Source organism: Aspergillus campestris, assembly GCF_002847485.1.
Source record: "Aspergillus campestris IBT 28561 chromosome Unknown P168scaffold_2, whole genome shotgun sequence".
Taxonomy (NCBI): Eukaryota; Fungi; Ascomycota; class Eurotiomycetes; order Eurotiales; family Aspergillaceae; genus Aspergillus; species Aspergillus campestris.
The window spans coordinates 676,272-704,253 of NW_020194337.1; the positions used below are offsets into that span (position 1 = coordinate 676,272).

At 52.2% G+C, this 27,982-nt stretch overlaps 9 protein-coding genes across 9 annotated transcripts; 7 read left to right on the top strand and 2 right to left on the bottom strand.

The window, feature by feature from the left end:
• The first annotated feature begins 527 nt into the window (after positions 1-527).
• P168DRAFT_324569 (uncharacterized protein) lies at positions 528-2,463 on the top strand. Its single transcript, XM_024840860.1, has 2 exons — positions 528-1,023; positions 1,127-2,463. Exons 1-2 carry the CDS (start codon positions 808-810, stop codon positions 2,177-2,179), a joined length of 1,269 nt encoding a protein of 422 aa, XP_024695720.1. The 5' UTR covers positions 528-807; the 3' UTR covers positions 2,180-2,463.
• A 63-nt stretch (positions 2,464-2,526) lies between these two features.
• On the bottom strand, positions 2,527-4,066 carry P168DRAFT_248221 (ribulose-phosphate 3-epimerase RPE1). Its single transcript, XM_024834111.1, has 3 exons — positions 3,654-4,066; positions 3,321-3,572; positions 2,527-3,207 (listed from the first exon to the last, which is right to left on the bottom strand). The coding sequence occupies exons 1-3, from the start codon at positions 3,894-3,896 to the stop codon at positions 2,944-2,946; spliced, it is 759 nt and encodes a 252-aa protein (XP_024695721.1). The 5' UTR covers positions 3,897-4,066; the 3' UTR covers positions 2,527-2,943.
• A 1,996-nt stretch (positions 4,067-6,062) lies between these two features.
• On the top strand, positions 6,063-9,008 carry P168DRAFT_231548 (uncharacterized protein; the record flags this gene model as incomplete). Its single annotated transcript, XM_024833289.1, has 1 exon — positions 6,063-9,008. One exon carries the CDS (start codon positions 6,063-6,065, stop codon positions 9,006-9,008), a length of 2,946 nt encoding a protein of 981 aa, XP_024695722.1.
• A 462-nt stretch (positions 9,009-9,470) lies between these two features.
• On the top strand, positions 9,471-10,525 carry P168DRAFT_287625 (Sm-like protein LSM2). The gene is made up of 3 exons (XM_024836611.1): positions 9,471-9,640; positions 9,756-10,006; positions 10,094-10,525. Exons 1-3 carry the CDS (start codon positions 9,627-9,629, stop codon positions 10,123-10,125), a joined length of 297 nt encoding a protein of 98 aa, XP_024695723.1. The 5' UTR covers positions 9,471-9,626; the 3' UTR covers positions 10,126-10,525.
• A 1,647-nt stretch (positions 10,526-12,172) lies between these two features.
• Positions 12,173-14,195, top strand: P168DRAFT_309021 (MDR family MFS transporter; the record flags this gene model as incomplete). The annotated part of the gene is made up of 6 exons (XM_024839256.1): positions 12,173-12,296; positions 12,413-12,724; positions 12,810-13,339; positions 13,393-13,714; positions 13,773-13,915; positions 14,004-14,195. 6 exons carry the CDS (start codon positions 12,173-12,175, stop codon positions 14,193-14,195), a joined length of 1,623 nt encoding a protein of 540 aa, XP_024695724.1.
• Positions 14,196-14,990: 795 nt separating this feature from the next.
• On the top strand, positions 14,991-16,913 carry P168DRAFT_287627 (putative choline transport protein; the record flags this gene model as incomplete). The annotated part of the gene is made up of 3 exons (XM_024836612.1): positions 14,991-15,600; positions 15,659-15,998; positions 16,116-16,913. 3 exons carry the CDS (start codon positions 14,991-14,993, stop codon positions 16,792-16,794), a joined length of 1,629 nt encoding a protein of 542 aa, XP_024695725.1. The 3' UTR covers positions 16,795-16,913.
• A 226-nt stretch (positions 16,914-17,139) lies between these two features.
• On the bottom strand, positions 17,140-17,856 carry P168DRAFT_315653 (beta-class carbonic anhydrase; the record flags this gene model as incomplete). The annotated part of the gene is made up of 4 exons (XM_024839925.1): positions 17,140-17,364; positions 17,441-17,580; positions 17,660-17,697; positions 17,771-17,856. The coding sequence occupies 4 exons, from the start codon at positions 17,854-17,856 to the stop codon at positions 17,140-17,142; spliced, it is 489 nt and encodes a 162-aa protein (XP_024695726.1).
• A 735-nt stretch (positions 17,857-18,591) lies between these two features.
• Positions 18,592-19,903, top strand: P168DRAFT_287630 (uncharacterized protein). Its single transcript, XM_024836613.1, has 3 exons — positions 18,592-19,386; positions 19,445-19,711; positions 19,786-19,903. The coding sequence occupies exons 1-2, from the start codon at positions 18,682-18,684 to the stop codon at positions 19,493-19,495; spliced, it is 756 nt and encodes a 251-aa protein (XP_024695727.1). The 5' UTR covers positions 18,592-18,681; the 3' UTR covers positions 19,496-19,711; positions 19,786-19,903.
• A 3,048-nt stretch (positions 19,904-22,951) lies between these two features.
• On the top strand, positions 22,952-27,914 carry P168DRAFT_287633 (pleiotropic drug resistance family ABC transporter). The gene is made up of 4 exons (XM_024836614.1): positions 22,952-23,714; positions 23,775-26,784; positions 26,832-27,295; positions 27,349-27,914. The coding sequence occupies exons 1-4, from the start codon at positions 23,134-23,136 to the stop codon at positions 27,770-27,772; spliced, it is 4,479 nt and encodes a 1,492-aa protein (XP_024695728.1). The 5' UTR covers positions 22,952-23,133; the 3' UTR covers positions 27,773-27,914.
• Positions 27,915-27,982: the final 68 nt, after the last annotated feature.

The window sequence follows — 27,982 nt, forward strand, 5'->3', positions numbered from 1 at the left end:
CCCAGCCCATCAGAGACATATCCTAGTGTAACAGCCACTTGACCGCGACAATCAAACAGACACTGTCACACAAGAACAGCACGGAACACGCCTTCCGAGCGAATACCCTCTTCCAATCAAGCCTAAGACCACGCTGATCCCCTGTTCAATTACCCAGACAGACCTGTTCGCTGATAGGTATTAGACCCTGGTCCCACCGAAAAACATTGGTATCATGACATCATTGCCTGATTCGGACTGCCTCCGTTTGATGGAACTAGGGAATAGATCTCCTCTGTTGTGTTTCTTGGGTCTGGGTGCATACGATATCATATTTTGTTTGGGAGATGGGCCCTGACGTCAGTTGCCACGCTGCGAAGGTAGCGACATATAAGTTCGATGGGTGATCGACCTGTGGAAAAGGGTTTGTCCTGTTTTTTATTTCCCTGATTTTATATTGATTTCTTCTGCATCAGCCAGCGTCTTCTTGTGTTCCTTCATCCTAAAAGTCTTCCTACTACAATTGAATCACTCGCTACTATCAGCTGTCACTATCGATCCCACATCTACCACGCCTGCTTATCGATAAGCACCTCCTTATTCAACCACACGTGACATCAGTACTGCCAAAAAAACCCGCCACGTCATAACCAGACCGAGGAAAGACCAATCAAGTCATAGCGTCCTTGGAGATTGGATCAGGTCGTTGAAACCAACCGAACCGACTTTCTCTCTCCGCTTTTTCCAGAATTTCATGCCCATCGTCTTTGGGATTTCTCGTCATTAAATTCAATCATTTGAGAACTGGAATCGATCTCTGTCGACATCATGCCCGACTCCACGCTCTACCTGTATACCTCCCTGACGGCGGGGTCCTCTCACATCATCACCGCTACTTCCCGCCTGGAGACGATCCTCAAGGCCAACAAGCTGCCCTTCCGTGCCCTGGATGTCGCCACCGATGACGCCGCCCGCAAGCTCTGGGGCCGTCGCTCCAAGGGCAAGAAATTGCCGGGGCTTGTCAAATTCGGAAATGTTGTCGGGGTATGTTCCTATTCCTCATCTTTGCCGCCTCCTTTCCCGTGACCTTTGACCCCTTAAATCCGGGCCCATGTATAGAAGAATGACACGCTAACAACGCACGCAGGATCTCGAAGAAATTGAAGAATGGAATGAATACGGTGAGCTGAGGATGCAGATTGAAAGCGTCGAAGACTTTGGAGACTCTCTCCCTGCAACAAGCTACCCCGCAACCTCCGCAGCTACAACATCCACCTCCGCCGCGGCGCCGGCCTCCGCCCCTAAACAGAGCACTATCAAGATCCAGAATCCGCCCTCGAAGGAGGAGCACAAGGAGGCTTCGATCCCGCCCGCGTTGCGCCAGGCTGGCGAGGAAGCTGCCGCCAAGGCTAAGCAGTTGTCGTCGTCGCCCGCTCCCGCTGCCCCTGCTCCTGCTCCCGCTGCTTCCACACCCGCTGCTCCCACCCCCGCCGCAGCCGTAGTAGACGAGAAGAGCGAGGAGTCTGCCTCCAAGGCTGAGCAGTCGTCGTCGTCGCCCGCTTCAGCTGCCCCCGCTGACCCCACCCCCGCCGCCGCCCCTGCAGCAGACAAGAAAACCGAAGAATCCAAGAAAACCGAGGAGGAGCCCAACCGTACGGCACAGGCCGCTCCGAACGACGCGCAGACCACCACTGCCGCAGAAATCGAACAAGGCGCGGCCGCGTCCACCACTGTACGTCGAGAAACGAGTTCAGTGGCGCCGCCTGAGGTTAACAGCTCGTCCAGTCCTAAAGGGGGGGCCGAATCAACACCAGCAGAAGCAGGAGAAGCAGTAGGAGAAGAAGAAGCGGTAGGAGGAGAAGAAAAACCAGGAATGGGTGTTTCCCGACCCCCGCGGCCACGCCTGGTACCAGAGGTCGCAGCCGAATCATCAGCCAACTTCCACGCCGACAGTGCCCAAGCCCTCGGGTTAGTCCAACACCACCGAGGATCCATCGTATCGGCCACATCGCCCGAGGAGAAAAAGAAGGTCGCCCAGGACCTGCGCACGTCTGTCTCTGGCGGCCAGGCAGATGTCGTCGAGTCGTTGCGGGCCGAGAAGGCTACCCGCGGGGACGAGGGAGAGCACGAGGAGACGATCGAGGAGGAGCCTGCTGGCGTGGATGAGATGGCGGCGAGGGTACAAGAAGCGCGGATTTGAGTAGGTAGTTGAGTTGTTGGTGTCGCAACGCCTTGTACCAAAATGGTCTTTTGTTTGAGCTTGCTGGTTGTGTTGTCGTTCTAATTTTATCCTTGTATATAGATACCTGTCTTTTACCATTCCCCATTCCCCTTTTCCCTTTTCTTTCTGCTTTCTTGCTTTCTTTTTCGGTTTATTTCTCACACATATTTCCTCTCTAGTTATTTTTTCACCCTTCAGTCTACTCTTCACACGCCGGCGGTCCCTCAAACCGGTAGGGAAATATTCTAGTTATGTCTTGTCTTGTTATTTCAGCCTGAATCATTGATTTTACTATTATTAAGAATCTGAATCACGATGACAATAATCACTATAGTAGTTACATTATGCATTATCATATAAATAGCTCTGTCAGTCGTAGTAAGTAATAGTAGTAGGTAATTATATCAGTCAAACCAGTCCAGATGAAATAAATTAATAAATAGGGTATAGTATATAACCCAATCATAGGGACCCTGAATCCCAAATTCTATTGAAAGGAAAAGGAAGGAAAAGGAATTAATTGTGGTGAATTGAGTCGCCCGTCTGTTTGTCTTCGTTTTTGTCTTGCTTGTCTGTCCGCCCGTCCGCCATATGCATGCAATGAGAAATTTAAAAATAAGTGAAAAGAAAAAAGAAGAGAGAAATGGAAGAATCGCCGAAGACCCATATAGATAATGAAGAAAGAAACGAAAATGCAGAGATAAAGTGATGTAATATAAGATAACTAGGGAGAAAAAAATAAATTACGCTTTTCGGTACTTGTCAACCGCAGACCGGAGCTGCTTAATGACGTCAGCGGGATCCTGGGCGCCAAAGATCGCCGAGCCAGCGACGATGACATTGGCACCGGCCTCGGCGGCCTGGTCGACTGTTCCGACGCCTAGCCCGCCGTCGACTTCGATGTTGAGGTCGGGGTATCGCTCGCGCAGGGCGGTCACTTTGGGGAGTTCGGAGGCCATGAATTTTTGGCCGCCGAAGCCGGGGTGGACTGTCATGACGAGGACCATCTGTTTTCCAATATTAGCTGTTGGGTTTCTTGCTTGCTTGCTTTCTTGATTGATTGGTGGATAAATAGATTGGTGGATTGATTGATGATGTAGTGTAGTAGGTGGTAACTCACATCCGGCCGCTCAATTTCCTCCTTGCTCTCGAGGATCTCCCACAGCACGTCGACGGGCGTATCGGGCTTGATGGCAATTCCGGCGTGCATACCCTCCTCGTGAATATACCGGATGAGCTCGCGCGGGCTAGTCTTGCGCGTGGTGGCGTAGTCGGTGGGTTTTGTCGCGGCGGAGGAGGTCACGGCGGCTTCGTAGTGGAAGCAGTAGAGGTCGCAACCAGCGGACTTGAACTCCTTGACCCATTTCTGGGGCTATATATTTCAAAAGCGAAACAATCAGTGTCTTGTCTTGAAGATAGATAGGTCATTGTGGTAAGGACTCTGTGGGTGTACCTCTGCGATCATCATGTGGCAGTCGAATGTCCCCCGGCCGCTGGGTTGAGCTGGACGCTCGACGTGGGTCCGGATCTTGCTGACGACGGGAGCTCCCATGGTCATGTTAGGGACGAAGTGACCGTCCATGATGTCTACGTGCAGCCAGTCGGAACCCTGGGCCATCTTGGCGGAGCATTCGCTGCCCAGGGTGGCGAAGTCTGCGCTCAGAATGGACGGCGCGATGATTGCGGGGGGAGACATGATGCTGATTTCCACTGATAGATGCAATGGAACGGGATTGTAGAGTGTAGATGTTGGAGTTGGGAAGGCGTGGGGGGTAAGGACGGATCTGTCGTTATCGGCTGAAAGATGTGGCGGCGGGATGGAGGGGCAGAGGAGCGGGAGGAGAGTGGAAGGACGAGGGTCACGATACTTTTTAAAAGACGGAGATGAGCAGTGCGTGAGCGTAAGGAGTGATAGTATGGTGACCTGGTGGGTTGAGAAAATTGGACTCTATCGGGCGATAAATAGAAAAAAGGAAAGAAAAAAAATCTGAACTAAATAAATAGAATTAAATAAAATAAAAACGACATCACCGCCATTTCCGGCCAACCTCAGTCCGGCCGCGGAGACCGTTGTATAGCATGACTAATCTCCTCATGCAGGTGGTGAATTCATCGTGGTTACGCATCCGTTAGGAAACAATTGACCGTGTAGTCAATGAGTCCAGAACAAATTCATCCAAACTGTCACATTGCCAAGTCATCCTCACCTTGATAGCTGCCCAGGCAATTAGGACGAAATGGGTCGAGCCAGTAACAAACAAACCAGAACAATAAGAATCAAGTCAATAGAACCTCAAGCTCTCATTAGACAGAGGGCTAGGGCCAAGCCTTGCACGTGGTCCGACAGTATCAAGAAAAGGATTGAATATTTAGACTCGAAGGACCTGACTGGATTGTGATTGCTGGATGTCCTCCGTATGATTAATGGATATGGATCATCAATGGCGGTTGAATGGCGCTGGGAGTCGAGACTCTGATCCTGTGATGGTAGATCCAGGTCAAATCGGCTCGATCGAGTTAAGATAGTCTAGCCATCAAGACGGGGGAATCATCGGAAAATCCCTACGGTGTGAGTGTAGTGGTTAGTACGAAGCAGTGGGAGATGAATCCAGTCAACGATCCTCCATCTTTTCTGCGGGTCACGGGGACTGCTTCCTCTTGGCTGCATCTCCCCAATTGGTCCCTAAACACTTGTTCCAATCCCATCAGAAATCTTGGTTTTCCACCCAACTGTCCCTGGCCCAGTCCTCACCCATTTCATCCGGCTCTAAATCCGATGCGCGATGGTCGGCTGACTTCCTCTCCCCCCCTCCCCTGCTTGGTTGATCGTTGTTGGTTCCCAATGTCTCCCAATTGTCCGTGCTCCACCGCGTCGGGTTGCCCTTTTCTGTGCTTTCCGACCGGTTTGGAAGTCATCCTAAAGACAGAGTAGGAAGTACCGGAGAGGAGCTGTCCCTTATCTCGCGAGATTCATCCTACTATCGGTCTGTCATAAGGATGACGACAGGTATGTTGGTCGGCCCACTCCGGCCAGCAACGGATCGCCCTCGAGAAGAGATTCAAAAAGGAAACCAAGGAAACCAAGGAAACCTGAAAGAAGATGATTGGAAAGAAAACCAGAATAGATCATCAATCAAACCGGGATACTGGTGGGCAAGAAATCAATCATTAGTGAGGGTGCAATTTGACCCGTGCGTGGAAAGAGGGCCAGTGATCTTCCTCCATCCCCTCTCCTCCCCTCTAGCCAAGGCGTTCGATTCTAAAGATAGATCCCCGGCGCTTATACTTCACCAATAAGAGGCACAATCATTCGGCCAACCACCCTCCCCATGCTTGAAGAGCGCTTCTTCACAGGGAGACCTCATCATTTCTCCCCATGATTGGTGTGTCCATTGCCGCCAGCGTGATGCCCTCTGAGAGAGCAAGTCGCTGATTGCTCGAGGGGGGCCCAAAGCGTCGCGCTGGCCCTTTGATACCCAATCAGGTAGCCAGCTGCTGGGGATTCTGCAGGGATTCATGGTTCTGCGTGCACAATGCTGCAGTAGTTCCTGCGGGCCATGGGAGAGGCGCCCTCCATCCGATCTCCCCTCCTTTCAGAGTAGTCCTATATATCACCGCCGGGCGCGACTGATCGGGCGGGGGCTTCACTTGCTCCTTCGTGGTGGTCCCTCGCGATTTTCCTCTGTTGCAGTTGATCCTGTTGGGCGTTGTATTTGTGTTCATTTGTGCCTGTGGCTCTGGAAGCTAGGCCATCCATCATTCATTCTACGTTTTACATAATTCTATAACAACTAGAATCGACCCGTTGATCGGTGTCGAGACCCGTTTACAGATCCTGTCGATTTCCCTGTCGTGATACACCATGGCCACCATCAGAGGTCCACCCTTCCGGCCGGTCCGGGGGACGAAGCTAAACACGATACCCGAAGACTTGCGCGAGTTTCAAGATTCGGATCAGCATGATGCCAACCAAGCCGACCAGAGAGGCCGGGCAGTTCAGAAGGACGAGGCGGGCCAGACAGGATTCAACCCAATCGCAACGTTAGGTCCCCGGTTGAAGCTCAAGACGACCAATCTACCCCCCTCCTCGAGCATGAACCGCTTTCTCTCACCCATGTCGGCTGGGTCCATTTCCTCGTGCTCGGATACGGAATGGCAGCGCCAAATGGAACCATTTGACGAGCTCTACGATGCCACCGACGATGAGTCCGACCTCAGCGACGATTGTACGTCCATCTCCACCAGCACGCGGCCCACGAGCCTGGCGACCCCGACGACCAGACATTCGTTGACGTCCCCCGTCAATCGCAACCGTTATCCCCGCCTGAAGATCCCTTCGCCCGAGACGTGGCCATCGCTCCACGGAGGACCCAAGAGTTCACCCGTTCCGCCAACTCCGCCTCCAAAGATCCCGGTGTCGCCAGCGGCGCTGTCGCTGCTGTCACGCTCGGTACCGGCAGCTCATGCTCCACCGTCTTTGGACGGCGGCAGTGTGTCGTCGGACCAAGTATCCAACATCAGTGCTCCCGCAACCCCGGATCTGCAATCTCTCCCCGACGCGGATTGGGAAGCCCAAGATGTCCACATCCGATCCCGGATCGAGGACGATCGGACACCAGACGTGTCGGATCGCGAGCCGGAATCGGACGTGCAAGATATTGAGATCGCCCTGGAGAGTCCTGATGATGACTGGCAGCGAGTGCTCGGAAATTTTCCTTCCATCCCGGGCCGTTCGACCGCTCCACCGGCGCATATCGAAGCGGGCCCCTCGCGTGAACATACACCATCCGACAACGGTGTTTTCTTACCGGAAGGTGCCATGGCTACGTTGAGGCACATCCCGCTCGATAGGACGCCAGATCCCTGGTCGGAGGGCTCGGATGCGGACGAGGAGATGTGGGAGGTCCACGGGATTCCAGAACGCCCCCGAAGTGCCGGCGATGCGACCCCAGCATCCGCCATATCGGGACACAGCTTTAGCAGCCTGAGCATTCCGTCTCCGGGCGGATTCTTTGCCTCGCTGGGGCCACGAGCTCGTCATACCTGGTCAATACCCAAGGGCGCAATGCCACCCTCATCTGCCGTTGCTGAGCGATTCTACAACTTGCCATTCGGGCGGGACGAGGGGCAAATCGTGGAACAGGTCATCGAGTGCTGTGATATTCCCACAGACGACCAACCGACAGCGGTATATGCTCCCCCTACGGCGATAAGGCTGCCTCCCAATGCTGAAGGCCACGCGTTTGGGAATCAACGAAGCCCCATCAGTCCTGGTCCTGAAGGCATCTCCGAGATTTCAAGGCCCGTATCCACCAACAATCTGGACGAGCAGGACGAGACCTACGAGGAAGAATTGCAGAAGAGAGCAATGGCGAGTCTGGACAGGACTAGCGTTTGGCTAGCTGCACAACAATCCTACCTCTCCGCCCTCCGAGAAAGCAACCCAGTGAACCTACCCGATATTGCGAGCGAGTCCGAGGCAGACGAATCCAATGACGACGCTCATCAAGAACGCCCGGAGACCAACGGCAAAAGAGCTGTCCGGTTCGCCGAAGACGTGCCCGACGCACCAAGTTCCGGCCCTTCGGCCTCGGCCAGCAAGGATTCTATCTACTGGCGGGGTTTCCAATCGGTCCGTCAGCTCTCCAGCAAGAATGACACCTTCCTGCATCGTCACATGCGCTTTGACGCCGTTCAATCCATTCGGCTTGGCTTGCCTAACCTGCACGTCAGATGCCTGCAAGGGTACTACGAGCTGAACGACCCAGGCCGCCCTCCGTACAAGGGACCTTTCTCGAAGGCCCCGCGTAACTCGGTGATTGCCTCAGAGCTCGCAGAAAAGGCGCAGTTTTCCATGATCGAGAAGGAGCAGTCCGTGCTAGCTCAACTCAGCCAATCCATGTGGGCCATGGATGCCCTCAAGTACATCAATGGTGGACATCTTCTCACCAGCCCCGCAGCGAAGCGGTTGTCCAGCTCGACGTCGTCAAAAGGCCGTCGACGTGCTGTGAGGGTCCTGGATCTCGGCGGACATGCGTCCGGCGAGTGGGCTTGGCACCTTGCACATGACCACTCCAACGTGAAGGTATACACGGTCTATACTGAGCGCCAAGCGGTCAACCCTGGCATCAAGGGGCCAGACAACCACCGCCAGGTTGCGGTCAGCCAGCTGTGGAAGCTCCCATTCCCGGACAACAAGTTCGACGTGATCTCAGCTCGCTCGCTCCCGGCCCTTCTTAAGGCAGAGCGTCCCGCGAACGCAGAGCAAGACGAATACGATCTTTGCCTCCAGGAGTGTCGTCGATGCCTCAAGCCGGGGGGATATTTGGAGTACTTCGTCATGGACGCCGAGGTAGCACAGGCGGGACCTTACGCAACCGCTACCTCCGTCGAGTTCGCCTTCAGTCTCAAGACCAGAGGATACGACCCAACCCCGACAAAGAGCTTCCTCGGCCGTCTCCGCAAGGGTGGATTCGAGGGTGTCAAGCGCGCCTGGACGTTCCTCCCAATGGGCGTCGAGCCCGCCCCACCGCAAGTCCCGCGCGAGACGCCCGAGCCCCGCGTCAAGAGCCAGATCGAGGCGTACGAAGCGGTCCACGGGCCCATCGGCAGCACGGCAGACATCGCCAGCGTGGCGGGTCTCTTTGGCGGGTGGATCTGGGAGCAGTGGCTGTTGAAGTTGCAGATGGAGATGGGTCGCGAGCGCGAAAAGCTCCTTGAGGGAGTGGGGGCTGTGTTTGATGAGGGTCGCAAGAATAGCGCAGGCTGGACCTGCCTGACTGGATGGGCGATGAAGCCAAAACGGTAGACTCAGGCCTAGCCTGGCTGCCTGGCGTTTTCTTCGTTGTCTTTTATCTGGTCTTCCACTTTCCTTTTTTTTTATACTTGTTTTGGCATTACTGGGACCACCTGGGATGATTATCATGATACCCACTACAGCACCCTGGCGGTGTCATAATCTAATAATGAGTTCGCGCGTGAGAAGCTGGGGATGAGTGGTTGTGGTCATGGAGGAGCGATGCGGTGGGACTATGGGGGTAGAGAGTTGTATGATAGTTCCAATCCACCAAAATGATCAAAACAGTATATTTTTATCCGTAGAAAATCTCTTATTCAAACTTGTCTTCAGGAAAACTGGTGGTTGGAGTGTATGTGTTTCGCACTAGGAACCAGCCTTAAGCAACCGGGGAGCTCACGTGACCGCCCAGTTCAGTCCCGCCGATGCCATCACGGAGGTAGGAGCTTGGCCGCGGGACTGATTTGCACCCATCACGACGACCCAGTTTCTTCATTCTTCAGGATCACGATTGAAAGCTGCTCTCTACCCCGGTTTTGAGAGGCAATGCGAATGCGATATCCATAAAACAGCAGCAACAATAACAACACTCACCACAAAACTCCAAGTTACGACACCCCCACCGCAACCATGCTCTTCTTCAGGTGCGTCCTCACCATAAACCCACTTCCAACACGTCCTCCCCCTCCCTCTTTCCTCCTCTATATATACCTATACATACGTATATCCAAAACTAACCATGATACTCAAATAATGTAGTTTCTTCAAAACCCTCACCAACCAAACCGTAACCATCGAACTCAAAAACGACATCCGCATCCGCGGCACCCTCAAATCCGTCGACCAGTACCTGAACATCAAGCTCGACGACGTCGACGTGCTCGATCTCGACAAGTACCCGCACCTGTCGTCTGTCAAGAACATGTTTATCCGGGGTAGTGTGGTGCGCTATGTGGTGCTGCCGCGGTCGGAGGTCGATGTGGGGTTGTTGGAGGATGCTACGCGGAGAGGTATGTTTTCCATTTCCTATGCTTGAGGGGTTGGGAGGGGTGGTTTTATCGGGTGAGAGGCTAATGTGGTTTGCTTGGTTGATGTAGAAGCTGCGAATCAGGCTGGGAAGGCGAGATGAGTGGTTATTTTCGGGATTTTTCGTCCTTTTCTTTTCTTATCTCTCGCTTTCGACTAAACAGAACACGACGCTATCCCGAGGCACGCCGCACTACAGGGGAATCATCAGTCCGGTCTAGAGGAGGGCGCGGGGTATCATGTGTGGAACGTAGGATACTATCAACGAGGATACCAGATATCAACGAGGCCGGGGCGTTCACGACTGACGAATTCAAAACAGTCGGGACCACCACAGGGTTGAAGATGGGACGGGCGTTTTTGTTTTTGGGCGTGCTGCTATCAGTGTCTATGTCTATGTCTAATTGTCTTATCATGATCCATCCATTGTCAGCTGCTTGGCTAATACCATCTATGTGTCGTTCTGGTGGACGACTGTTTTGATATAGACAGGTCATTGTTGGCAATATTAAACGGTCTAAGTCTGGAAAGCTAGGCTGTGTGTAATCATGTCCGGCAGTTTTCGACTTTTGATTTGCTTATTATAGAATCTAGACTACGCTTGTCTGGACTATCTATAGTTCTATGCAATAAGTCTGTAATTCCATTTCCAGCAACATGTAATGTTATTCAACAAATATATATCAAGGATATGTATAAATTAAAGCACTAAATACTATTACAGTATCGACTACAAGTTTCGGATTGTATACACCTTGGCACACTGCCACGTGTTGTACTACTTCATGCACTATCTTTATACCAATAAATCTCTAAGCTGTCAAGCTTCTCCTGAAACAACACCTATCCCCATCCTTCCAATTGTTGTCTTGAAATGGCCACCTCCCTATTCCTAGACCTCAAGGGCCAGCCTATCTCCGAGAGTGAAACCTTGGGATATGGAAGGACAGGTGTTGTGATCCATCGAGATCGCCAGGCCAGGCCATCAAGATACCATTGCGACATCCTTGGAGTAGCCCCTCCGACGTGGACATCAATATTGAAGTGATTCAACGCGAGCAAGATGTCTATCGCCGGTTGAATCTCTCTGGCTCGGTTGATGGAGTGGTGCCCTGCATTGGACTGGCCGAGAATGCCGTCCAACTTGCCCACATGAAAGTCGACGATAACGGCTTCTCCGTACAGACAGATATCGGACAGCTTGGCGCCGTGATGTACGAGGTTATCACGGGTCAGAGATGCGAGTTTGACCTTTTCAGAGACAATGCTCCTGATGATGGTCGGGCTGCATGGCCAAGGCGGGCTGAGCTGCCTTGTACGGAGGGGATCTGGCTGGGGGGCGTTGTTGAGAGGTGTTGGACGGAAAGAGGCTTTCTGGATGCGGGTTGTCTGGCTTTTGGTTTGGAGTCTGTGGAGTTGGATGTGTCTTGTTCGGTGTCTGGTTGATTTTCGGTTTGGTAGGGCTGGGGATGATGATGGGGCTTTTTGCTTGTGATTTCTCGGGATACGCTTTCGCTGGGCCCTGACGTCGTTGCTTGGATGTCGTGTAGGATGGGGTTCTGTAGAAATTCCGGTCTATAATGGATTTCAGGATTGGTAGATTGATATTAGCTATGGAAGCATGGATGTCCGATCGTGGTGGAGTAGGTTGCCAGAAGTATAGAGCGCCACCGAATGGGCTTTAGGGTTACAATTTTTACTTAGACATTCATCTTCTTTCCACTTTGCAATCCAGCATCTATGCATCTATCCTGAACCTGCAAGTACCTAGTTAGTATATTGAAGCCAATATCCTTGCCAATGGAGTTGTTATACCTCCCATCCACTCGCCACCTACAGCATCTGTAGCCAAGCTGATAACCGACACAAGTGGGTCAAAAAACGACACTCACAACGAATGACGAATCGTGCCTGACAAGATCTGTCGGATGCTCAATTTTTTTTACCCTTTTACGGTCCCCGACTCTAGGCTCTTACTACTTACATTAGTATTTAAATGTTCACCGTACTAACCATCTGTTCGCTACCCCCGCACGCCTGTCCCTCCTTGAGTTCTGGTGATAGTTTGTTTCAACGTACTTGGGTTCAAGCTGGCTGCGATTAAAGTCTACACGTCTGACTATACGCGAGAATAGGAATTGTTTTGCAGTATGCAGCATCCTGATCGTGATGTTGAGCCTGCGGCGCCGGCTGAGGACCAGCCTCTGTTGCAGTCGGCGTCCGCGCCTGAGGCTATGTGGAAGCCTCCGCGTGGGTTTGTCTGGATTCAAATAGGTAACACTCCTTCTTTCTTGCTTTCTTTTTCTTCTTCTTTTTTCAAGAGGAATAAAATCAAGAAATTTAAGATACAACAAAAAATTATTCAAAAGAAAAAAAACTAACCAATGCAGCAATCATGTCCAACGTCTTCCTATCCGGCTTCGACGGCACTATCACGGCGTCGACCTACGCAGTGATCAGCTCTGATTTCAATGCCGCCAACACGGCCTCATGGTTGACTACCTCGTACCTGATCACCAGCACGGCGTTCCAGCCGCTGTACGGGCGGTTCTCTGACATCTTCGGACGTCGCACGTCCTTCTTCACCGCCACGATCACGTTCATCGCGGGGTGTATCGGCTGCGGCGTTGCGCAGGATATCATCACGCTGAATTTGATGCGCGCGCTGACGGGGATTGGTGGGGGTGGGTTGATGACTATGGGTGAGTTTTCTTTGCTTTTCTTTCTTTGTCCTTTTCTTTCTGTCGCTTCGTGTCACGGTATGTGGAGTGTCGCTAACAACTCCAGCGACGATCGTCAACTCCGATCTCATTCCCTTCCGCCGCCGCGGCATGTATCAAGCACTGCAGAACGGGATGAACGGCTTCGGAGCCGTCTGCGGCGCCTCGTTCGGCGGATCCATCGTCGACACGATCGGCTGGCGCTGGTGCTTCATCATGCAGGTGCCCGTGGGTATATTCGCCCTTGTCACCGGCTACCTGGTGATCAACCTGTCATCCCCCTCCTCCAACGGACTGGTACAGCCAGGCCAGGGCTTGCGCGCGATCTGGAAATATGTCGATCTGTCGGGTGCCTGTCTGCTGATCCTGGGTCTGTCGAGCCAGCTAGTGGGTTTGAGTCTGGGCGGCAACGAGCTCCCGTGGTCCGATCCGTGGGTCGTTGGATCGCTGGTCGGCAGTGTTGTGCTGCTTGCGCTGTTTGTGTTCGTTGAGGGGACCACGTCGGCTATTCCGTTGATTCCGCTGCGTATGCTCAAGGGTGTGTTGCCTGTTGCGACGCAGATCTCCAACGTTTGTGTTGGGATGGCTGCGTATGCTGTAAGTTGTGTCTGGATTATAGGTATTGTGTGAGTGTGATGCTGACTATGCAGTTTCTGTTCACCCTTCCGCTGCTCTTCCAGGTTATCCTGCTCGATTCGGCCTCCAAGGCTGGGGCCCGCCTGGCTGTCCCGTCGCTGGCTGCTCCCATTGGGAGTCTCGTCTCTGGCATTGTGATGTCACGCTGGGGAAAGCTCGCGCACTTGGTCCGCACGGGAGCCGCCTTGATGTGTATTGGTAACTTCCTCGTGATGCTGTTGCAGTTCAACGACTCCGAATGGAAGTATTATGTCTATGTCATTCCTGCCAGCTTGGGACAGGGCATTGTCTATCCCGGGATCTTGTTTACGTTTTTGGCGGCGTTCGACCACGCAGGTAAATAACTCCTTAATTTTCCCACTCCAAGAAAGAAAACGACGATCTGACCCAATAGACCACGCTGTCTCCGCCTCAACTGTCTACCTAGTCCGCTCGCTGGGTACGGTGTGGGGCGTGGCCATTACGTCGACAATTGTTCAAAACACATTGCGCTCGGGTCTCGCAGAGGCCCTGAGTGGAGTACCAGATAAATGGAAAGTAGTATCCCTGTCTTGCGTGTGATTTACTGGTTTGATTTTTCCAGTCCCACCCGGACATTTGGCTGATCTGGTTTATCTCCCCCTAGCTCATTGACGACATTCGTCATTCCGTCTCGGCAATCTATACCCTGCCCCCTGAGGTACAGATGGCCGCGCGCCTGGTGTATTACCGCGGGATTCGACTATCGTTCCTGGCGTCTGCCTGTTTCGGGCTCGTGGCGACCATCGCGGCACTGTTCACGCGAGGAAAGGGGCTCCACCGGCCCGGTGAGGCGTAGGCCTATCTTGTTGTCATGACCCCCAACATTGGGAGCTCAATTGTGGATATCAGGGAGGACTGGATTGAGAACATGACGTGGAAGAGATAAGGTAAGTGAAAATTGAGGAGGGAATTTGAAGATTCCAGAGGTCGGTGAAGAAGGAAACTATCTATCAGGGGAGGGTCCGAATTGGATTCACAATCCAATCGGGTGGCTGGTATGACGCCTTGAAGAATTGCAGTGTCCTAGATAGAGCTAGAGCGCAGTAGCTCGATAGGCGTACCCAATCCACTCGTTCGATTATCAGCAAGCCGTGATAACGCGTAGGGCGGAAATCCTCGCGCGGAGATAGCGTTGGGCGTAAGAATTGCCTATCTCGCTAGGGATCATCGGACGGTCGAGTTCGTATCATTCGAAGTCAATAGATAGTGAAATGCGGGGAGAGGCGAATACAGCAAGACATTGGCTGCTTCCCCGCAAAATCCATATGGTTCACTCGGCAATGTGGACTAATTCCGCCGTCATTCCGCATTTGTTCGAGGCTTGATGCGTCGATCGTCACGATAGGCACTGCTGGAAACTTGATAAGCTGTCCGGTGTCACTGTCATGCTGTCCTAATTGAAACATGTTAATCAACTGGGGCATCTAGATAGGTAATCATTGGTCGTCACGTCCTGCTCTTACTGGCTGGCACAGAAATGAAAGAAAGTAAAAAGGAATTCACTGTAGGAAGTAGTAACTTAATATGTTGCCTCCCCCCGAACATACGATCCCCGTCAGACCATACTATTCAATACACATCAGCCCATATCATGTCCGAATCTAAACGCCCATCGTCAGTATCATCGTCCTCGAAGCCCCACACGAGCGATGCCTCCGCCGTACCGGAAATCGAACTAGCCACAGGCCAGGTCGTCACGGGCCTCGAGATCGCCCCGCTACGGCGCCAATTCAGTATCTTCAGCATCATCGCAGTAGGATATAACATTTCCAACAGCTGGGTGGCCATCGCTACCAGCTTCTCCATCGCCATCCAGTCCGGTGGTGCGCCCTCGCTTCTGTATGGGATTATAGCCGTGACAGTCGCCATGGTGGGGACGGGGATCACACTGGCGGAGTTGGCCAGCGTCTATCCCACCGCCGGTGGACAGTACCATTTCACATCCATCCTGGCCAGTCAGCGCTGGAGTCGAGGGCTCTCGTACTTCAGTGGTCTAGCGGCGGTGTTTGCGTGGATTACACTGGCGGCGTCGATCGCGTTGGCTGCCACCCAGGCTCTGATGGCGATTGTCATCCGCTGGCAGCCTGGGTATGTGTCTGCCCCGTGGCACTATTTCCTGGTGTATCAGCTGTTCAATGCATTGATGGTGGCGTACAATGTGTTTCTGACGGGGAAGACCTTGTGGGTGTATAATGCGGGCTGTATGTTTTTGTGGGAGGTTGCAGAGGATAGATGTAGTGATTAACTGACGTGATACAGTCATCCTGTCGATAGTCACCTTCATCGTCATCACGGTCACATGCCCCGCCAGCGCCCATACTACCATTGATTCCCACGCAGTGTGGACTCATCTCGTCAACGGATCCAACGGCTGGCCCGATGGTGTCTCCTTCCTGACGGGCCTGTCCACACCGCAATTCATGCTCTCCGGGCTGGATGCCACACTGCATCTGGCCGAGGAAGCCCTACAGCCCGAGCGCATTGTACCGCGCGCGGTGATGGTCACAGTGTTGATTGGGTTTTTGACCGCATTTCCCTTTTCTATTTCAGCAATCTACAGCTTCAAGGACGTCTCGGCGTCACTGGAGTCGCCAACTGGGTATTTCTTCACCTATCCAACAAGAGAGAACGGGCAGTGGTAGACCGAGTGGAGGGGAACACAGAGAGAGAAAGTGGATAAAGAGAGAGACAGATGCTAATAAGATAATCCCAACAGCTTCCCCGTCTACTTCATTTGGGAAAAAGCCACATCCTCCCCCGCCGCAGCAACAGTCTTCATGACAGCCACCTGCATAATCACCTGCGTCGCCCTCAACGCCGTGCACCAAACCACCTCGCGCCTAACATGGTCTCTGGCCCGCGACGAAGCCCTCCTCTTCTCCTCGCACCTCTCGAAGATCTCCCCCACGCTCCGCGTTCCCGTCTACGCCCTCGTCGTCGACGGCGTCTTCGTTCTCCTCCTCGGCATCGTCTACGTCGCCTCCACCAACGCCTTCAACGCCTTCATCGCCTGCACCGTCATCGTCGCCCAGATCTCTTTCGCCGTCCCCGCTGCTCTCCTCCTCTGGCGTCGCCGTGACCCCCACTACCTGCCGCCGAATAGAGCCTTCTGGGTCCCTGGGTGGGTGGGCTGCGCGTCGAATGTTATGACGATTGTGTGGGCGGTGGTTATTACGGTTTTCTTTTGCTTTCCGGCTGCGTTTCCGGTGAAGGGGGGGAATATGAGTGGGTTTATCCTTTCTTTCTTCCGTTCTTTCCTCCGTTCGTTCCTACCTTCGTTCCTACCTTCGTTCCTACCTTCGTTCCTTCCTGCGCTCTTTTCTTCGTTCTTTCCTTCTTTCTCCTGTTGCGCCTACTCTAAGTGGATCTTTATACTATTCCGTGGAAGCTGCTAACCAACTGTTCAGATTATGCGGCGGTCGTTTTGGCAGCTATGGTCGTCATTGGGGCTGGCAACTGGTGGCTCTATGCGAAGAAGCATTATCATGGGCCGAGGCTGGAGTTGTAGTTTAATATACTATCTACATATCGATATATATATATTCTTCTGCCTGTCTATTCAAATTAAACGCTATAGCATTTTCTACACAAATGATGAATCTCACCCTCCACTCTCTAAAAGGGATGTATTAACGAGAAAGCTTATCAAAGTCTATTTCTGTCAACCCTATATGGTCTCCTCATCCAAATCCAACATAACCCATAACTCCCACAATCATAAATATGATATAAAGTAGAAACTACTCAACCTTCACAATCCGCCCACTCTCCACCTCATACAAATACCCCGTGACAGGCACATCCAACACAAGCGGGTTCTCCTTCAACAGCTTCACATCATCCAGGACACTCTGTCGCAGATCCCCGAACGGCAGAAACGCGACGTGGTCCGCGTTCTGGCCCAGCTCGCTCCGGATCTTACCGCGGAGTACCTCGTCCGTGAAGAGTAGCATGCCGCAGTCCGTCTGTGGGGTTATTATCTTAGCTTGTGTCGTTTCTTGAATTGGGTAGGCGGGAAGGGAAAAAAAGTAGGGGAAATACATGATGCACGATGACTATCTCCCGTGTCCCCAGCAACTGCTGCGAGATGACCACGCTGCGGATGGCGTCTGATACGCGGCCGCCGGCGTTGCGAATGACGTGGGCGTCGCCTTCTTCGAGGCCGAGAGCGCGGGCGGGGTCTATTGTTGTTAGTGGGATGCTACCGGGGATACTACTGCAGGTGATGACGGGAAGAAGTGTGAAAGGATTGAGACATACCCAGTCGCGCGTCCATGCATGCGATCACCGCTACCTTGCTATATGTTGGAGATCATTTGTTAGACTGCGTCGCAGGATGGTAATTCTGGGGAGGATCAATAGGTTAAGTACCGCTGAGGAGGCAGCTGCAAGCCGCCTTTGTCGAAAGAGGCGGCATACTTGGCGTTCGCGGCCTCGAATTCTTTCGCGACGGACATGGTGGTTTCTAGTCTCGTGCTTTGAGACTTGACTTTCTAGGAAGGAGGATGCTGAGTTTCGGTTCCTAGGAGGGGTCTCAGTATATAAGGAACCTGGCGTCCCCACATGGCGCCGATGTGGTTAAATGGGCCGTAAATTGCGTGATAGATACATCAGAGTATCGCGGGAATCCTATCGAGCTGCCACGGTGTTATCGCGAATATGGCCTCGGTATTGATTGCACTTCAGTTGGAATCAAGTTAGGCGTCGTGTTAGAGTTCATTGTCGTAATCTGACTCGATTATCAATGATGATCTGCGCGTGGCCCCAGTTATGTGTTTGTGTGGGACAATTATCGATTGGTGCCCTCAGTTGTTGTGTGGTTGGTTGGTGCCCCAGCTATGGGGTGGTGATTATAGCACCACGATCTATCCCGAAGCCAAGAGGACCTAAGCCCTGAACCAGCCTTGCAACAATTGTCCTGTTGGCTCAATTCATACTCCCAAACAGTGCCCAGAATGTAGAATGCGGCAGTGGAGTGGAGACCGCTCATAGGTGCTGACAGAGAAGCCCCAAAGCGGTATAGCGATCGACCAATGGGCGAGCCATGAGGTCATCGCAATGGGAAGCGGTACTGTCGGGCGCAGCAAAGGGCTTACGACCTCCCATCTTGCCTCCTAGCTACTGGTGTTATAGTTAGCAAATGCTACATAGATCAGCAGTACACACTTGACGATCCTACTACGATACTAACCTATATATAACCATCGACCCTCCTTCCCCGCCTCGGAAAGCCAGCCCTCTCTTCCCAGCCTCACCATTACAGCAAACGAAACCACTACAGCATGTCAGTCTGGGGACGAAGCAGCGACATCCAAATCGGCACGAGCTCCCGCAGTTCCCTCTCAAGAGCCATCTTCCCACGCGTTCGCCCATCACTCCGCCCACCCGATCGGCCCATCGCCATCCGAAGGGAATCGATCACGACGACGAAGACGACGCTCGTCCTGAAAACCGTGGGCAACGCGAAGTCGGCCGTCGCATACCGCATCACGCACGATGACGACGACGGGATAATCGAGTTCACCGTGTCCGGGAGCGACTACGGCGAGCAGCGCTCATGTCGCGAGTTTCGCGACGCCTCGGGACTGCCGCTGTTCGAGCTGCACCGGCGGGTGTCGCTGCGCCATATGTGGGCCGTGACGCTGCCGGGCGGCAGCCGCAGTACTAGGAGTGATGATCCTGCGTATCTGGGGAGTGGTGCTCCGCGCGGGGTCTGGGGTGCGTCGGCTATAGGGAACTTCAGCTTTTCGTTGAGGAATACGGCGGCGGAGGATGCGAAGACGGAGGATGATAAGAAGGTTTCGTTGCGGATTGAGCGGTATGGGAATGTGTTGGCGTCGTTTGATGTCGTTGATGGGGATCGCAAGGTTATAGAAGTGCGGCAAAGTGTTAAGCACAACCAGCGATTAGCTTTGCGCTCGAGCTCGAAGGATGGGTATCGACCTGCGTTGGATATCATTGTTACTTCGGGAGTGGATCTGTCTGTGGTATGTGTTCGCCGGGGATGGATGATATGTGTGGATTTTTACTAACTGGTTTGTTCAGGCTGCGATAATTGCGACGATTGCGGCGGATTGGGTTTGGGGGGGATCATAAAGAGCGCATGGAATAATTCTTGATGAATGTATAATCAGTAGCATACTGTTTCCCTTTAACATATGAAATGCTTTCTGAGGTTCAATGTTAGAAGATTGATCGAAAGGACACTTCGATCACTTGATTCATACAACGCGTTGGACATCCCCAAGAATTACGGTCAACCGGTACGCTGAGAGCTGAAGGATCAGAAGACGTCCAGATGATATTTCAGAAGTCAGTCCAGGCATATATTTCAGGGATACTGATATTCAAATAAAATAGATGAACACTAATACTCTACCCTTTAGGGCTAGATGGTGATACCAAGTTTCCGAAGTTTGGTCAGTGCAGAGATGGCGTAAATAACATGGTTGCAGCCTGATCGGATCTCTCTCCAAGCTGGTTTTTTGAACCTTTTGGCTTTGAAGAATATAGATGAAAAATCACACTGTAAGCCGATCATAATGTCGTAAGATGCCTTGTATGTCGGAAACTATCTTTATAGAATCAAAGATAACCTCCATAACTATACTTACTGAGAACGAGAAAAACCTTCAAGCAAATAACCTGAATTTATCTACTTGACTGTGCCTGGAGATATGGTTGTAGAATAATTTGTCGTTTGGGTATTCCATGATATCAGCTTCGCAGAAGGGTATTGCATACCTGCTATGTCAACCAACACGGTAGAAATGTTTCAGTTTCTTCTAGGTTATCAGTATCCATTATACTGGATTAAAGAACCATGGTAGCTCAGATTCTGCTTTTATGCTTAAGCGCACAAGGTACGTACATAGTATATTATCTATACCGCCCCGTGACGTAACCCAAAGCATCGTCCCCACGGAAAATAGATTACCCAAGTATCAATCTTATTTCTCTACATCAGGGTATTCTAGCAATTATGATCAATAGTCTTATAAATATCTTCAACTCTGGAAAATGGAAAAAACGGTGGAGCTCAAATCTATGGAAATAGGGGATGAAAACGCGTCCAAAAGGATGAAATTGATGATATTCAGAGCTGCGGAAAAGCTTGCGGATGGTTGAAGATACAAGATGAAAAACAGTGGGAAAAGGACTCTGCCAAAGCTGCCGGTCAGCTGACATGCCAACCGAGTGCAGTCACTTCCAGGAAATCAAACTTGGGATTATGTTGAGGTGCTCTTCAGCTGTGAAGTGTATAGAAGTTTGTGGGGTTGACTGTTGAAAAGCTCTCCTATACCTAATCGGGATCAACTCCCATACATGACCCCACTTTCTAAAGCTTGGCATTGGTATACAATAATTTGTTCCAGCTCTTTTCTTTTCCTTCCACATCCTTCCACCCAACTTGGCCTTAGCCTTCAAGCTAAGTTTTCACTGCCCACCAGTTACTCCGTACGCACTCTCTGTGATCTGTGTTAGTAGAGACTGGTCTCTCAGGATGTCGCTAATAGCCTTCGTCGTCAAGAAAGAAACAAATCTCTCAAAATGCCTCGTCCCGCGCTTCATATCGGCCCGAAGAACGTAGTTGAGTCCCCGGCGCCTAAGCTCGAATCCGGCCCATACCATACGCAATCAAGCGCCCTTCGCGAACTTGAGTTTACTGGTGACCTTCAGCCATGACTGGGCTTTTTGAACGCTGTGCATACAGCACACCAGAGCCATACCTGGCGCAGTGAGGTCCGAGGCCTGACACTTCAGACACGAGGCCCATATACTTACGGAAACGTCGAGGCTGAAGACGGATGTGGTGTTCAAGGCCGGTTTCACAGATACTTCGGCGACGTGCTTAACGCTGTCTTCACATCACAGTCAAAGGGGATACGCTTTGCAGATTCCAAAGCGTGCAATCTACTTTCACCGGCACGCTTGATGGAATCTTGAAGGATGGTAATCACGTTTTGAAGGTCGTCGAGAAGCTCAAGGTATCATGGATATGCGAGCACTCCCTGGAAGATAAGCTTGATAACGTCAACGAGCTAAGAGTCATACTCGCTCAGCCAATCAAGTACATGAAGACGCTGGGCTGTGTGTATGGATTCTCAGCAACTACGAAGAGACGATCTTTCTGAGACAGCTCGTTGCTAGCCAAGACATATGGAGGGTCGAGTATTCTCCAGTGGTCCGATCGTCTACCACATACGATAGACGCGCGACAAATCCACCTGTTGTCTCTATCAGGCAGTGCTTCTTTCATGTAGGGTGTGATGTGTTGAATCAGGGACCAGCTAACAACACTACACCACGATAGGTTGTACGAAGAGTGCGATTTTTTGAACTCTTAATTTAATCATTACCTTTTCTACTACTTATTTTTTTGGGGGGGGGATAGCAAACCTCGGTAATTTGGATTGATGGTACAAATATGTAATGGTACAAATATCATACTTTAAGACCTATAAGAAACAGAGAGACAGAAAGAGTTAGAGCAGTGATGAATAAGGGCTTATAGAAACATTTATAGTGATAGTAACACGCAGAGAAGTGCTGGACCTGAAATGACATGCTAAACCATTTTGTGTAATGAATTAAACGGAGTAACCGTGAGCCGGAGAAACCCGCCGCACCAGAGCATGTGACCTGAGTAGACTCGGAGAATAAAGTATCAATACAATATTTTTTCAGACGAGGCTATTATATGCATGTCTGCTTCGGTTGATTACATGTAGCGTTTCAACTGTATAATGAATTGTCTTCATCAGTTATATAAGAACAATTCCTTATCACATGATCTGATAAGAAGTAACCTGGTATCCATCACGTATTTGCAAAGACGGTGCTATACGCGAAGTGGGGCCATCAATACGAGGAGGATACGCATCCAATGAAGGGCCTAAAGGTGCCCTGATCAATCATGGCAACGGGCGTGACCCTGGAGGTCTTTATACCGGGGAAGCAAGGCCCCCCACTGGGCCCCCCGCTGGCTTCCCCCCATTATGCCCCACCGGGCTCTTATAGGCCCCACTGAAAAGCCCCACATAATGTTCAACCCCCACAATCCACACCCACTGATTGGTGATTTCTCTCCTAGCGAAGGACATGACAACTTCGGTTCTATCTGTGCAGGTCTTTGTTTCTTCGCCTATCCCGGATCGACTCCACTGCAAGTAACGATCATTTCACTGGATTGTCTTCTTTCCCTGCTGGCCATGCCAAGCTCTAGACTTTCCCAAAATGCAAGTCTCATCTGAGGATCTGATCGACGCCAAAAGAGTGGATGGTTCATTTCCATGGTCCGACAATCGATTCAAAATCGGTTCGATTTATGCTGTGCTCGGATGTCTTCGTTCCGGGTCCCGTCCAGGTACTCATAGTAGTAAGGTTTGGGGTAAGACTGGAGATAAGTTAGGTTAGGTATCAGGCCGGCAAGAAGGATGATGCTGGACAGGGTCATTCTGAGGTATTATTATGATAGCCAGGGACTTTTAACTAATCCTTAGTTCCTTTCTCGAATCATTATTTTTCTTGTACTTTATTTTCTTTATTCTTCCCCGCCTCACATCTGTCCATCCCCGAATCCTCCCTCCTATTACTTACCTACGCTAACCCCCTCTAACCTTTTTCTCTCTTCATCTATGAGCTGAACCCTTAAGTCCTGCCCGATCACAGACTTAAGACCCAGTTCTCCATTACGGTTATGTCACACGGGGCTCCTCTCCATTGACGTCGCCATGGTTCTTCAGCCTGCGCCTCCCGCCCCGTTCGGAACAACCGCCCTCTCAGCGAACGCGGGGCTAGCGTTCGAGAATTCGATGCGAGAACAAGCCGACGAGACGAACGATGACCGCATCACAAACCTCGCCGGAGACAAGGCAGAGAGCTCGGACACGTCGTGGGAGAATGGCGTCAGCAAGGACGACCCGAAGATCGCGGCCCTGGCGCGCAAATTCTCCCACGAGGTCGGCGACGGCATCAACACCTTCCTGAACCCCAGCGAAAACCCGGAACTCGACCCGCACTCGGACCAGTTCAACTCGCGCAAATGGACCAAGAATCTCCTGCAGGTCACCTCGCGCGACCCTGAACGGTACCCGCGTCGCACCGCCGGCGTCTCGTTTCGCAACCTCAGCGCTTTTGGATATGGAACCGCGGCCGATTACCAGGCCGATGTGGGCAACATGTGGCTCAAGGGCGTTGGTTGGCTTCGTGGCTTGCTTGGGTGGAGGAACAAAGTCCGGATCGATATTCTGCGTAATTTCGAGGGCTACGTGCGAAATGGGGAGATGCTCGTGGTTTTGGGCCGTCCGGGAAGGTAGGTCACTCTTCGGTCCCCTTACGGTGTCGCGGGGCATTTGACACTGACCGTCTGTAGCGGTTGTTCAACGTTTCTCAAGACCATTGCTGGGGAAACCCATGGTTTGTGGTTGGATCCAGGAACCGATATCCAGTACCAGGGCATCTCGTGGGATGAGATGCACGGCCGGTTCCGAGGAGAGGTCATTTACCAGGCAGAGACGGAGATCCATTTTCCCCAGCTGACCGCGGGTGAGACCCTCCTCTTCGCCGCCCACGCGAGAGCCCCGCTCAATCGCTTCCCTGGGGTGAGTAGAGAGCAGTATGCGGTGCACATGCGGGACGTGGTGATGGCGATGTTGGGGTTGAGTCACACTGTGAACACCCAGGTGGGCAACGAGTTCATCCGGGGCGTGTCGGGTGGCGAGCGGAAGCGAGTGAGTATCGCGGAGACGACCCTGTGCAAAAGTCCTCTGCAATGCTGGGACAACAGTACGCGTGGCTTGGATAGCTCCACCGCGCTGGAGTTTGTCAAGACCCTTCGGTTGTCCACCGAGTATACCGGTTCGACGGCGGTTGTCGCCATCTACCAAGCCAGCCAGGCTATATATGACATTTTCGACAAGGCAATCGTCCTCTATGAGGGCCGACAGATCTATTTCGGCAACGCCCCCGATGCCCGGCGCTTCTTCATCGAGATGGGCTTCGACTGCCCGGAGAGGCAGACCACAGCCGACTTCCTAACTTCTCTGACCAGCCCGACAGAACGCGCGGCCCGCCCCGGGTTTGAGAATCTTGTTCCCCGCACGCCGGATGAATTTGCCGCGCGGTGGAAGGAGAGTGTCGAGCGGCAGCATCTTCTTCTCGAGATCGACGCCTTCCAAAATGAATTCCCACTGGGGGGCGACAAATTCAACGAGTTCTCCCAGTCTCGAGCGGCGGAAAAGGCCAAGGGTGCACGCGCCAAGTCCCCGTATACACTGTCGTATTGGATGCAGATCCGGCTGTGCCTTCGTCGTGGCTTCCAACGTCTCAAGGGCGATATGAGCATGACCCTTGCCACGGTGATTGGAAACAGCGCCATGGCGTTTATCGTCTCCAGTGTCTTCTATAATCTCGACGAAACGACTAACAGCTACTTCTCCCGGGGCGCACTCTTGTTCTTTGCCATCCTGTTGAACGCCTTCTCCAGCTCACTGGAGATCCTGACCCTGTGGCAACAACGGCCCATTGTGGAGAAGCACGACAAATACGCCCTCTATCACCCCTCTGCAGAAGCCATCAGCTCCATGCTTGTTGATCTGCCGGCCAAGGCTTTGGTATCAGTGGTCTTCAATCTTATTATATACTTTATGACCAATCTTCGCCGAACGCCCGCACACTTCTTCATATTTTATCTCTTCTCGGTCACCACAACGCTAACTATGTCGAATATCTTCCGGTGGATTGGAGCAATCTCCCGGTCTATGGCCCAAGCAATGGTCCCGTCCTCGATCTTCATGATGATTCTGGTTATATACACGGGATTCACTATCCCCGTTCGAAACATGCACCCCTGGTTCCGATGGCTCAACTACTTGAATCCAATCGCCTATGCGTTCGAGTCTCTGATGATCAATGAATTCAGCGATCGCAAGTTCGACTGCGCATTATATGTGCCCTCCGGGCCTGGATACGGTGATGTTCCTCTGGAATCGAAAGTCTGCGCAGGCAAGGGCGCGAAATACGGCGACGACTTCATCCAGGGCACTACCTATCTGGAGACCTCGTTCGAGTATTACCCGTCACATCTCTGGAGAAACTACGGCATTATCCTGGGGTTCTTCTTCTTTTTCCTAGCGGCATATATCGTCTGCAGCGAATTGGTTCGCGCAAAACCCTCGAAGGGTGAGATTTTGGTATTCCCCCGTGGTAAGATCCCGGCATTTGCGAAAAAGATTCGTTCAAACACAGATGTGGAAGAAGCGGTATCGCCGTCGGAGAAGCAAGAGATCGGCAGTCAGAGCGAGGACCACACTGCTGCGATTGTCAAGCAGACGGCTATCTTTCACTGGCAGGATGTCTGTTACGACATCAAGATTAAGGGCGAGGATCGTCGGATTTTGGACCACGTCGACGGGTGGGTGAAGCCGGGGACTTTGACCGCCTTGATGGGTGTGACGGGAGCTGGTAAGACCTCGTTGTTGGATGTTTTGGCGGATCGGGTGACCATGGGCGTGGTCACTGGCGAGATGCTGGTTGATGGGCGTATACGAGACGACTCGTTCCAGCGCAAGACTGGCTATGTCCAGCAGCAGGATCTGCATTTGGAAACAAGCACCGTGCGAGAGGCGCTGATCTTCAGTGCCGTCCTCCGTCAGCCAGCGAGTACCCCACGCAAAGAAAAATTAGCCTACGTGGAAGAGGTGATCAAGATGCTGAACATGGGAGAGTATGCCGAAGCAGTGGTCGGCGTGCTCGGCGAAGGGTTGAACGTCGAGCAGCGAAAGCGACTGACAATCGGCGTCGAGATTGCAGCCAAACCGGACCTGCTTCTCTTCTTTGACGAACCCACATCGGGTCTGGACAGTCAAACAGCATGGTCTATCTGCACTCTGATGCGCAAGCTAGCCGACCATGGACAAGCGATTCTGTGCACTATCCACCAACCGTCCGCGATGCTCATGCAACAGTTCGACCGACTGCTTTTCTTAGCGCGGGGAGGACGAACCGTATACTTTGGAGAGCTGGGAACGAACATGAACACGCTGATCAAGTATTTCGAAACCAAGGGATCCTCCAAGTGCCCCGGGAACGCCAACCCAGCCGAGTGGATGCTGGAAGTGATCGGGGCTGCTCCCGGGTCTCACGCCGACCAGGACTGGCCGGAAGTGTGGAAGAACAGCCATGAACGCGAGCAAGTCCGCCAGGAACTGGCTGAGATGAAGCAGGAGCTGTCGCAGCGACCGCCGCCGCCGCGCACGGTCGAGTATGGTGAATTCGCTATGCCGCTGTATGCGCAGTTCTTGGTCTGCATCCAGCGCATGTTCCAGCAGTATTGGCGTAGTCCATCTTATATTTACTCCAAAGCGGCGATGTGTATCATTCCGGTAGGTCTATCTTATCTCCTTTGACGGGTAATACTAACAGGATATAGCCGTTATTCATCGGATTCACCTTCTGGCGAGAACCCACAAGTCTCCAAGGCATGCAGGATCAAATGTTCGCCATCTTCATGCTCCTGATCATCTTCCCCAACCTGGTCCAGCAAATGATGCCCTACTTCGTGACGCAGCGTGCGCTATACGAAGTGCGTGAGCGACCCTCCAAGGCATATTCATGGAAGGCGTTCATGATGGCCAGCATCCTAGTCGAGTTACCATGGAACATCCTCATGGCGGTCCCTGCGTACTTCTCCTGGTACTATCCGATCGGGCTGTACCGCAACGCGGAGTTGACCGACACGGTAACGCACCGAGGCGGCACCATGTTCCTGCTGATCTTGATCTTCATGATGTTCACCTCGACGTTTAGCTCAATGATCATCGCGGGGATCGAGCAGCCGGAGACGGGTAGTAACATTGCGCAGCTCATGTTTTCGCTGTGTCTGATTTTCAACGGGTACGTCATCAACCATTCCCTCCACTCAACCCTCTCACTAACGAAAACCACAGCGTCCTGGCAAGCCCAACCGTCCTCCCCCGCTTCTGGATCTTCATGTACCGTGTCTCGCCCTTCACCTACCTCGTAAGCTCCGTCCTCTCCGTAGGACTCGCCAAAACCCGCGTGCAATGCTCCGACATCGAGCTGCTACGCATGCCACCGCCAGCAGGGCAAACCTGCGGCGAGTACCTCGGCGACTACGTGAAGCTCGCCAAGGCAACGCTGGTAGACCCCGACGCGACAGATATGTGCTCGCTGTGCCAGATGTCGTGGACGGACCAGTTCCTGGGGAGTCTGAACATTAGTTATGATGACCGCTGGCGCAATGTGGGGCTGCTGTTTGTGTATGTGGTGTTTAATGCTTTCGCTGCTGTGTTTTTGTATTGGTTGATTCGGATGCCGAAGAAGAAGTCGCATAAGGAGAAGAAGGAGTAGATTACTTTTTTGGGGGATGGATGGTGTGGTGTGGTGTGTTTATTCAATTTGGTATATCTAGTGGATGTTTATTCGGTTTGAGATGATGTGTTAGCTATACAGTCCATCTACACTCTTTATTATTGAACTAGGTACAACTGTCATATATCCTATGTCCTACCTACTGTAGGTACCTACCTAGGTAGGAGATAGTGGATACAAACGATGTCC

What these genes read in the sequence shown, in the direction of transcription:
- P168DRAFT_324569 (XM_024840860.1), top strand. Translation starts at nt 808, where the DNA reads ATGCCCGACTCCACGCTCTACCTGTATACCTCCCTGACGGCGGGGTCC. An exon ending in AATTCGGAAATGTTGTCGGG is followed by an intron (nt 1,024 to 1,126) that starts GTATGTTCCTAT and finishes CAACGCACGCAG; the next exon opens with GATCTCGAAGAAATTGAAGA.
- P168DRAFT_248221 (XM_024834111.1), bottom strand. Translation starts at nt 3,896, where the DNA reads ATGTCTCCCCCCGCAATCATCGCGCCGTCCATTCTGAGCGCAGACTTC. An exon ending in GCCACATGATGATCGCAGAG is followed by an intron (nt 3,573 to 3,653) that starts GTACACCCACAG and finishes TGAAATATATAG; the next exon opens with CCCCAGAAATGGGTCAAGGA. An exon ending in AGGAAATTGAGCGGCCGGAT is followed by an intron (nt 3,208 to 3,320) that starts GTGAGTTACCAC and finishes ATTGGAAAACAG; the next exon opens with ATGGTCCTCGTCATGACAGT.
- P168DRAFT_287625 (XM_024836611.1), top strand. An exon ending in GGAGGATGCTACGCGGAGAG is followed by an intron (nt 10,007 to 10,093) that starts GTATGTTTTCCA and finishes TGGTTGATGTAG; the next exon opens with AAGCTGCGAATCAGGCTGGG.
- P168DRAFT_287630 (XM_024836613.1), top strand. Translation starts at nt 18,682, where the DNA reads ATGTCAGTCTGGGGACGAAGCAGCGACATCCAAATCGGCACGAGCTCC. An exon ending in CGGGAGTGGATCTGTCTGTG is followed by an intron (nt 19,387 to 19,444) that starts GTATGTGTTCGC and finishes TGGTTTGTTCAG; the next exon opens with GCTGCGATAATTGCGACGAT.
- P168DRAFT_287633 (XM_024836614.1), top strand. Translation starts at nt 23,134, where the DNA reads ATGGTTCTTCAGCCTGCGCCTCCCGCCCCGTTCGGAACAACCGCCCTC. An exon ending in GTTTTGGGCCGTCCGGGAAG is followed by an intron (nt 23,715 to 23,774) that starts GTAGGTCACTCT and finishes GACCGTCTGTAG; the next exon opens with CGGTTGTTCAACGTTTCTCA. An exon ending in CTGTGTCTGATTTTCAACGG is followed by an intron (nt 27,296 to 27,348) that starts GTACGTCATCAA and finishes CGAAAACCACAG; the next exon opens with CGTCCTGGCAAGCCCAACCG.